Source organism: Rhincodon typus, chromosome 1 (assembly GCF_021869965.1).
Source record: "Rhincodon typus isolate 14 chromosome 1, sRhiTyp1.1, whole genome shotgun sequence".
NCBI lineage: Eukaryota > Metazoa > Chordata > Chondrichthyes > Orectolobiformes > Rhincodontidae > Rhincodon > Rhincodon typus.
In genome coordinates, this window is record NC_063332.1 from 6,821,387 (window position 1) to 6,832,271 (window position 10,885).

Consider the following 10,885-nt stretch of genomic DNA (forward strand, 5'->3'; position numbering starts at 1 on the left):
TTCTGGGAAGTGCAGGTGAAGTGTTGCTTCACCTGGAAGGTATGTTTGGGCCCTTGGATAGAAGGGAGGGAGGAGATAAATGTGCAGGTGTTGCACCTTCGCTGGTTGCAGGGCAAGGTGCCGTGGGGCTGTGGGGGAGTGTTGGGAGTGAAGAAAGAGCGGACTAGTGTGTCCCAGAGGAAATGGTCCCTGCGGGAGGCGGACAAGGGAGGTGATGGTGGTGGCATCTCGTTGGAGGTGGCGGAAATGGCTTCTGACAACCTTCTGGATGTGGATGCTGGTGGGATGGTAGGTAAGGACAAGGGCAACCCTATCGCTGTTGCAGGAGGGAAGAGAGGGGGTGAAGGCAGAAGTGCAGGAAATGGGTTGGACCTGGTTGCGGGCCCTGTTGACAACGGTGCTGGGGAATCCTCGGTTGAGGAAGAAGGTGAACATTTCGGAGGCTCCCTTGTCGAATTTGGCCTCATGTGAACATATGGAATAGAGACGGAGGAACTGAGAGAATGGAATGGAGTCTTTACAGGAAGCAGGGTTTGACAATGAATAGTCCAGGTAGCTATGGGAGTCAGTGGGTTTATAGTGGATATTAGTGGCTAGTCTATCCCCAGAAATGGAAACAGAGATGTCGAGGAAGTGAAGTGGGGAGTCAGAGATAGACCAGTGAAAGTGAGGGCAGAGTGGAAATTCGAAACGAGATTGATGAACTTTTCCAATTCCGGACGAGAGGGGCAAGCAGCACCGATGGTACCATTGATATATTGGAGAAAGAGTTGTTGGTGGGTGCTGGAATAGGACTGGAACAAGGAATGTTCCATGTACCCCATGAAGAGAAAGGTGTAACTGGGGCCTATGCGGGTACCTATGGCCTTGTTATCACATAGCCTGCCATAACACACTATACCCATTGTTAATCACTAACAGTCCCCATTAATAGCTATTCACCCTCCTAGCCAGATTGTTATCAACTCCTTTGTCTATCCAGCTGCTCTTCTCTCTTCAGGACCTATCCTTTATCCTATCGTTTACTCCCAGCCCATCCCCATCCCTATTTTCTGCATATAAACCGACGTTTTCCCAGCTACCATCAGTTCTGAGGAAGGGTCATCGGATCTGAAACGTTAACTCTGATTTTTTTCTTCACAGATGCTGCCAGTCCTGCTGAGCTTTTCCAGCAACTTCTGAGTGTGATGGAATGCTGTCCACTTACCTGGATAAGTGCAGCCCCAACAACACGCAAGAATCTTGACACCATCCAGAACAAAGCAGCCCACTTGATTGGCACTACATCCACAAGCATCCACTCCCTTGACCACCAATGCGGAGCAGCAGCAGTGTGTACTATCTACAAGATGCAGAAATTCACCAAAGATCCTCAGACAGCACCTTCCAAACCCATGACCACTTCCATCTAGTAGGACAAGGACAGCAAACATATGGGAACACCACCACCTCCAAGTTCCCATCCAAGCCACTTACCATCCTGACTTGGATATATATCGCCATTCCTTCACTGTCACTGTGTCAAAATCCTGGAATTCCCTCCCTAATGGCATCGTGGGTCAACCTACAGCAGATGGATTGCAGCACTTCAAGAAAACAGCTCACCACCACCTTCTCAAGGGCAACTTGGGACAGGCAATAAATGCTGGCCAGCCAGCGAAGTCCACCTCCCACAAAATGAATAAATTTTTAAAAACGGCACAGTATGTTTGACCGTCCAAATGGCCTATTCCTGTTCCTATTTTCTATGTTTCTATTACTCCTAACTCTGCCAAAGCCCCTGAGTTGGTATCAGAGATTTCTAGAGCAAAGAACAATACAGCGCACGAATAGGCCTTTTGGCCCTCCAAGCCTGCGCTGACACATTTTGACCTGCCATATTAAAATTTTCTTTCCTTATAGGATCCATATCCCTTTATTCCCTTCCTATTCATATATTCGTCCAAGTGCTTCTTGAATACTGCTTTTGTGTCTGCTTCCACCACCTCCTCTGGCAGCGCGTTCAGACACTCACCATCTCTTTTAAACTACCCCCCTCGCACCTGAACCTGTGTCCCCTAATAATTGACCCCTTCACCCAGAGAAAAAGCCTCATACTTTCCACTCTATCCATGCCACTCACAATCTTGTAAATTCTGTCAGGTCGCCTCAACTTCCTGCGTTCCAGTGAATATAGACCCAGTCTTTCCAACCTTTCTTCATACCTAAAATCCCCCATACCAGGCAACATCCTGATAAACATTTTCTGCTCCTTCTCCAAAGCATCCACATCCTCCTGGTAGTGTGGTGACTAGAACTGTATACAATATTCTACGTGTGGCCTAACTAAAGTTCTATAAAGCTGCAGCATAACTTGTCTATTCTTATACTCAATGCCCCTTCCAATGAAAGCAAATATGCCATAGGCCTTTTCTATTACCTTATCTACCTGCGCTGCCACCTTCAGTGATCTGTGGACCTGCACACCCAGATCTCTCTGCATATCAATACTTCTAAGATTTCTGCCATTTTTCTGTACAATTTATTTTGTTGATTTATTGTGCTGGAACCCCCAGCATGGTGGGTGCCTTCCTCAACTTCAGGGTGGATTTCTCCCCTTCTCCTTTGAGATATAGCTTGCAGCACTTACAGTAGCAGACACATGGTGCCGGTGTGAGATTGACATTGCAATTAAGCACACAGCTACATGTGGGTGTCAGTTAGCTCAGTTGGCTGCAAGGCTGGTTTGTGATGCAGAGTGGCGCTAACAGCGTGGGTTCATTCCCGCACTAGCTGAAGTTGTCATGAAGGTCCTGCTTTCTCAGCCTCAACCCCATCTTGAGACGTTGTGTTGAGGTAAAACTCACACCAGTGTCTCTCTCCAATGAGAGAGCACAACTATGATCCTCTGGAACTATGGCGACTTTACTTGTACCACAATTGTATTCATCTCATCGAACGATGACTGCTGACCAGCATGACAAGCTGCCTGGCTCTGTGCCCATATTAAAAGGCAAGGAATTGCAGCTGTTCAATGAGCCTTTCAGCTCTGGCTAAGGGGACAAAGCACTGAAAGTTAGGCATGATGTGAGCATCCAAGCAGGGACTAGGAGAGCAAATGAGTAACCCTGAAATGAAGCCCTGTCCAATCCATGAGCGGGATGCCAGTCCCTCCATGCACAATGTCCTCGCAGCAGAATTGCAAAGAAAGGTGTCTACGAACCACAACATACAGCATTACAGAACAGAACCACATCAGAGATGTGCCATGATGATGTGGTGTGGCTGACATGTATGAGACTTTGGGTGCAGGGTGACAATCTAGAGGAGCAAGCAGATAGCTGGAATTCTCAGATTTCCACTCTGACTTTCACATTAGGAATTTCTGTTGTCTACTTTGTATAGGTAATATTGGAACTTGCATTTAATGAAGTGGGATTCAGTGTAAATAAGAGTGAAAGTGAGCAATCGTGCCTGTTAACAGGAATCTTGCAGCTCCCTGATGAGAATCTCATCCTGCGGGAAAATCTGCCATGTTGCTCCTAATGTCAAAAATGGCGTTGCTTGACATCTCATGTAATTCTGTGAGATTTCTCACCAGAGCCCAGGATTTTCAGGGCCCAATAATATTCCACACAGAATTAATTTCCACCGTTGGCTTTCAACTTTCCATCTCACTCCCCGCAACCTTAAAGACTGTAAAACCAGCATTCCACAAAATTCTGTAGGTTCCACTCAATGGGTGAAAATTAGCCTATTGAATCTGGTAGTCATCGCAGTCTAATACATTAAAATCACATCCTAGGGCATACAAATTTGACAGTAGGAACAAAAACAGAAAAACACTGCATCTGTAGAGAAAACTAGATCTTAGCTCTGTGCCGGATGTTGCCCATAACAGTTGGGCACTGCAAAAGTGCATATTGGCCTTAATCAAGCAACACTGAGAAAATTAGCTAGATGCAGCAATGTTTGCATGAATGAATAATACAATTGGCTCATCCGTGATGCTGGAATAATTTATTGAAGTTCTTCAGCCTCATGCTTGAAAAATAATCATGAGTTTTAGAGCATGCCCAGCAACCTTGGAATTGCATCTCAGCATAATTAATGCCTGTGGGAAGTGGTGAGAAAATTTGAAGAGGGAAATAATTAAAAGTAGTGAATCTGTGCAATTCCAGAAAACTATATGAAGCAACAAAGGTTGTTAGCATTCACTCAGCTGAAAAATTTAATTCTAAATGTAGATGAATTAAACATTGGCCTTTAATAACCCTCATTTATTTCTACCTCTTCAGATTACAGTACTCACCAGCCAGCCTGGGAAGCATGTGGTGAAGCAGCTAGAGTCAGGTCTCAGTGAAACAGATTTAGTCAGCCTTAGACGATTACAAGTTCTGCATATTTCCAGATGTAACCCAGTGGAGTTGATGGACATGGTGTGGAACACAGAGTCAGCCATATCCAGTGAAGAAAATAACCTTGATGGTCTGTATTTGCAAGTAATTGGAGCCTGTTTTATTAAGTGATTGGATTTTTGTTTGCATTTGTTATTTATCCTTACCAAATTGTTAAAATAGGTAACTCAGCAAACTGATTAAATTTGGGATCTTGTTGGTCTGTTTAGCTGAGCAGTACATTATGATGTATTTGCGTATTCAGCCAGCAGGGAAGCTTGATATCCTGATTCCATTACTTCTACCACCTACTCATGACATAACGGGCTAGATTTTTACTTGACGTAATAATGCAAAAAGAGTGAGAGCAAATTATTAGCACATCTTGCATCTCTCTCCATTTTTATTTTCACCTCTGCAATTCATAAACAAAAGTACCGTCAGATGGTCCAGGCAGATCCATAACCGTGGTCATGTTTTAACCTCCTGTAAACAATTTGTATTACTTTATAGGCTTACTTTTGTTTGTTCCTTTGGGTTTCTGGGATAAAAAGATAAATGCTTCTTCATTTATAGTTTGAAGATTTTTTTTAACCTATTTTCCTTCCATTTGCTTCCCTCTTCTGAAAATGCTAGCCTAAAACTTTGGTGGATAGTATCTAAAAGCCTGCTGAAACCTCACTGAAATGATTCAGGTGTGTGATCTGTGCCTATTCAGGGAGTTGGGGTCAGATATGGTGTGTCTCTCTTAAAAACAGCCAGCATCTCCTAAAGAGATGGTGCACTCTTAGGTGAAATATGGCTCAGAAAGATTCAGACATGGCTTTCAGGTTCTTACGTGATATATTAGGGCTGTTCAGGGAGGTGGGACACATGAGGAGAAAGACCCTGTTTCTTCTCAAGGTCAAAAAGTCCTCCAGGCAATACAATTACTGCTAGTGGGAAGAAATCAGAGAAGAGGTAGGAAGTCCAACCTTCAGGATATGTTTGCCATGCTACTAAACTTTCTGTGATTTCGTTATAGCTACTGTCTTCTCATAGCTCCACACAGCCTCAATACTCACAATAGCTTACCTGCTTTACTTCTCTTCGTTCATCAAGGGTAATTACACCACACTTCACATCCAACCCACTGCATGTTCAATTCTCACCACTGATGAATATCTCATTCTCTTCATCACACATTTTGCACACTGCAAGCCAACCATTTAACCATGACCGGCACAGCACTAAGCCCCTCATGAGACTGCCAATATAACACTCTCTTCCTTGTACTACATAATTCCAGATGTAACCCAATGGAATTTAAGGACATGGCATGAAAGACATTGTTTGTGGCTCACCTGTAACCTTCACCAGGATAAAAGTTGTTTTTCATCGGCCAATCTGTACCCTGATTGGTTGGTTCCAACAAAAGCAACTGCATAATGAAACAAGGACACCTATTAAACAGCTAAAATTTTCCTTCAGAGTTTGGTTTCTGTAATTTATCCATCTAGAAAGATGTCAGTGTCTCCCATTGTCACTAGCCATTTGTTTCTGAATGATCCACAGTTTTCACCTCCACTCTTCGATTTGAAACTATTTTATTTGATCAGTACTTTACACCATTGAGATGTTTCTGACATTGGGTTTGATTTTATCGCCCCTCTACTGCCCACTGCTAACATGGTACATGGCTTGTAAGAGGCAGCATGTGACTTGCCCACTGCATTCCCTTCTGCCCTCAATCTGACTCCCATTTTACCGTGGCTGGTGGAGGCACGAGGCAAACTAATCACTCTTAAGCCCATTATGTTTCTGAAGTGACCAGTTCGGTGTCTCATTCCACTTCTGCTGATATTTTGCCCACAGCAGACTGCCTGAGCTGGTATCATGCAAGGCTGGGGGATCTTCCTCTGGAAGTCATATAGGGATATTCCTCAAGCACCATACTGAGATCATTCCCTTCACCCCAGCCTCTGAAACCCAGCCTCTCAATCCCGTTGCTAGGGTCTGCCATATTCTGGACTTGAATTCCAACCCCACAGCCTTTCCTTCTTCAGGGACTGCCTGTGGTCTGGCAACGGCCACTGCTTGAACCTGGCATTGCTGGGATTACAGAGCCGACAAACAAATAGATGTTCTAGTAGCTATAAGGCAGTACCTCCTTCCACAATGGGTGCAAAAATTCTCAATTAATGCTGGCAACTCATGCCAGTGTAAAGTGGTTGCTGGCAATCTAGTTTTTTTCTTAACAGTTCCCTAACAAGTTTTTAATAAGGGTTAGTTGGGGACAGGAAATACAGTCCATCATAAAATCAGTTCATTGTTTTTGCTGTCAAAGATTAGCATTCATACAAGATGCTATGAATAACTGTATCTCCTTTTCCTTGAAGATTACAACAGCACCCCATGCTACTTTCATAGTCTCAGTGATTGCAGTGTTTTTGGACAATCCACCATTCATGTAAGTCCATGAACTGCTTGACCAATTTCGTGACTTGATGGTGCATTCTCAAGGCCACCTGATGAAAGGTGAAATTCATTTTACATATTATGACTAGATTTGACCCAGATTGAGTTGGCTGGACCATCCAATTTTACCACAAAAATATTCATTTGCCAGTTGTTGGTAAATAGTTTTATGCTGGTAAATATTGTTGCAGATACTTAAAAGTGATTACCACTGCTGTTGCTACAGTTAATTATTTAATGGATGTCGTTTTTACTGCATAGAATGCTCCATCCTGGGGACAGACATCGATCTGCAGACAGTTGAGAATGATACAATCAGCCTGGATAGTTTCTTCAAGAGTTGGTTACACAATCATGGAACGGACAAGGAGCATCTTCACTTGCTGCTTCCAGCAGTACGTCTTTCCAGCTCTTCAGGAAGAAGTAATCAGTGCTATGAGTGATGACTTGGAAAAAAATTGATTAAAGCTACGCCTAAGTGTTGTCTTGGTATTGTGGAGGATTTCAGAATTCAAGGGTTTTGTTAGGTACCCTGATAACATAGTTAATAAGGATAGTGTGTGACTGGATCATACAGACTGTAGAACCATGGTTCAATCGCTAGACTTCACTTGAATTAGCTAATATTCGAGTTAGAAGATAAGTCAGGTTTAGAGTAGCTGTGCAATCAAGCATAAAAATACTTATCTCAGGAAAATCTAAGTTCAGTGCAGTAGAGAACCACGGAGGAGGTGCAGTAAAGGGCCAGGAGAAATAATGGGAATGAGATAATGGGAAGGTGAGATAATGAGAGCCAACCTTAAAAGGCATATGGGATCCTTTGCTTAATTAGTATAGAAAAATACAACTGAAGCAAAGAGATTATGCTAAATCTTTATCACTGATTAGGACTCAATTGGCATTAATTTTACAAATTTCGAAGATTTTCTGAAGTAAGGACCTAAAGCAGATTTAAAACCCACTTTTAGTGCCTTGCTAGGCAACTTTACTAACGATATTCTGTCAGCAGCCCCACTGGGAGAGAAGGGCATTTCTGCTGCTGTTAGGAGAATGACTTCTAGGTGGAAGATGTGTGAAATTCATAAAATTTTTGGTTGCCACTCCTACTGAACCATTATTGTGAAAGCGGAACTCTGTGAACCTGTGGCAACATCAGCTCCAGGGCAGAGGGTAGGAAAAGCTTCAATGAAAGTCACCTCTAGGAATCTGCCAGGCTTCACCTGCAGATTGAAATTCGCCAGGTGCTGATGTTCTCTTGGCACCCTCAATCTTGACCCTAGTAGCCTGTTGCTAGCCATTAATTCACCTAGAGGGCGATCCTGATTCATTTTTCTAAAAAACACCCCGCATTCAAAGCTACCTCTGCTTCTAGTACTACACTTTAGAAAGGAATGTCAAGGCTGAGGAGAAGCTGCAGAACAGATTCGTTAAAATGGGGATGGGGAATCCTAAGTTGTGTGGAGAGGCTGGAAAAAGAGAGTTGCTTTCCTTAGAGAACAGGAATTTATAAGATGATGTAGAGGTTTGGAAAAGCATGAAATTTTCATTTAAGCAAATAAAGGAAGATGTTTGCAGTGACAAGAGGGTCTGCGGCCAGAAGAAAGTAAAAGTGACATACAAAGACAAACGTAATAAAGACAAATTCAAAAGAGAATTCGATAAATACTTCAAGTGAAATAATTTACAGGGCTATAGGAAAGAGCAGGGGAAGTGAAATTAATTGAGTAGCTCCATTAAAGAATGGCTTCTTCCTTACTGTACCATTAATAATTCTAAGGATGGTGGTGGAATTTGACCCCAACAGCTCAGGGCAAGAGAATAGAAAAGAAAAATAACCAGGAAAACCATTTCTAAACAATAGCCAGAAAAATTGCAGTTGTATGGTTGCCTGTTGAAGACAATTTTTATTGCTAGGCTGTGATGCATGCTCAAGCTCAAAATTAACTTTCTGGCTCTGACACGAATGATATTCACTCTAGCCCATGAAACCATGTATCCTAACATAAGTCAACTTCTACAAAAAGGGGAGATAAAAAAGAACGAAAATGAGACTTGCGTCTCATAAATATTACTTTTGAGATAATGATTATGATATTTGAGTTTGTAGTGACCTTATTTATCCTAAATTGATTATGTTCTCTTCAGTTGACAGACAGATTTAGATATATCTCCCTGTTCTTTATTAAACTGGTAGGAGAAGTTCTACTTCTGGCATGAAACTCCCTACCGCTAAACATAAATCAAAGAACCAGGGCCAATTATAACTATTTACCGTTCACTGTTTGTGCTCAGGGACTCTAAACTTGCAGTGGAACTCTACAGAACGTTGTCCCTGGAGAAGTGCTTAACCTTGAAAACATGAAACTTTTATGCTTAGAGACGGATAATTAGATTATCAATGAGTGTCACCAGATTTATGGTAAATGTAAGCAAATATTACGTGTGTAAAACATTCAATTACATCATTTCATGGCAAACTCCGTACTGTTGTACAACTGTCGTACTGAGTTCAAATCAATGACTATCTTGTCACACAAAAAAGATTTGCAATCATTTCTAAAAAGTCAAAGTTACAGCATATTGACTGTACAATTAATTAATGTAAATAGAATTTTTAACTCGAGCTGACTACTTGAGATCTTTAATATTCCTTTTGAAAGTATTATATTTAATAATATAACTGCCACCATCTGACAAAAGACATGATAGTAATCCTGTTATTTGCTCTCATAGCAAAAAGTTAGATCCTTGTCAGTAATTGTGAAAGTTGATAGGAAATTTTATTGATTTTAATTAGGTTTTATCTTGTTCTTTCTACTTGGCTCTATTCAGACCTATTAAATCATAAGAAATAAAAGCAGTTTCAGATCATTCAGCCCCTCGAGCCCATTTGATACAATCATGGCTGATCTTCTACTTTATTTTCTGCCTGCCCTTAATATCGATTTATTCCCTTGAATATACATATCAATAGAGTATCCATAACCCCCTGGAATTGGGAGTTCTAAGAATTCACGGCCTTCTGAATGAATATATTTCTTCTCATCTCAGGCTTTTCTACCATGAGAATACACCCTCCATGTTCAGAACTCTGCATTCAAGGGAATAACCTTGTCAATGTCTACCCTGTTGAGCCTCTTTATAATGAACAACAATAAGAGAATCAGCAAAAAATACCCAGCCCTGGCTCAATACCAGATAAAATATAAAATTATGCAAGGCATAGAAAAGATAGATTATGAGAATCCTTTCCCCATGGCAGGTGTGTCTAAGACCAGATGGCATACTTTTAAGCTGAGGAGTAAGTAGTTTAGAGGGGATCTCCAGAAAGAAAATTTCACCCAGAGGGTGGTAGATATATGGACCATGCTGCCTGAGAGCGTAATGGAGGCAGAGTACCTACTCTCTTAACATTTAAGAAGTATCTGGAGGAGCACTTACAATGTTAGGGCAAAGTCAGCTTTGGACCAAGTGCAGGTAAATCGGATTAGTATGGTTTTGTGTTTGCTGGTTGACATAGACATATGGGTCGAAGGACATGTTTCTATACTGTATGAACAAAACCAGAAATTGCTGGAAAAGCTCAGCAGGCCTGGCAGCATCTGCGAAGAAAAAATCAGAGTTAACGTTTTGGGTCCAGTGACCCTTCCTCAAAGGCCCTTCTGTTTTTTTTCTGGCTTACAGCATCTGCAGTTCTTTCGGTTTCTATACTGTATGATTCTGAGTTAGCTCTGAGTCAGAGATATATAACGGCTGCTCTGCCAGCTGAGTAGGTGGAGCAAGTTACAGATTTTCTCTTTAGTGGCAGAATATGATTCTTTGCTTTGAGGCCCTGCTTAGGGCAATGGTATTAATCATGCTTCTACTGATGGTATGATGCCACCCATCTAAAATCAAATTGCAGTTCATTGTCATCCCATTCATTTTGCAAGAATGAACATTAAAGTTGAATCAGAGATAGTAGGAACTGCAGATGCTGGAGAATCCGAGACAACAAGGTGCAGAGCTGGATGAACACAGCAGGCCAAGCAGCATCATAGGAGCAGAAAGGC

General features: G+C 42.0%; 1 protein-coding gene across 1 annotated transcript in view; it reads left to right on the top strand.

The window, feature by feature from the left end:
* LOC109915913 (meiosis 1 arrest protein) overlaps positions 1-7,276 on the top strand; it is a 23,760-nt gene extending 16,484 nt beyond the window's left edge. Inside the window, exons 4-5 of the mRNA XM_048601141.1 lie at positions 4,278-4,467; positions 7,095-7,276. Of these exons, the coding sequence (XP_048457098.1) occupies positions 4,278-4,467; positions 7,095-7,276 (372 nt within the window). The remainder of the gene's footprint in view (positions 1-4,277; positions 4,468-7,094) is intronic.
* Positions 7,277-10,885: the final 3,609 nt, after the last annotated feature.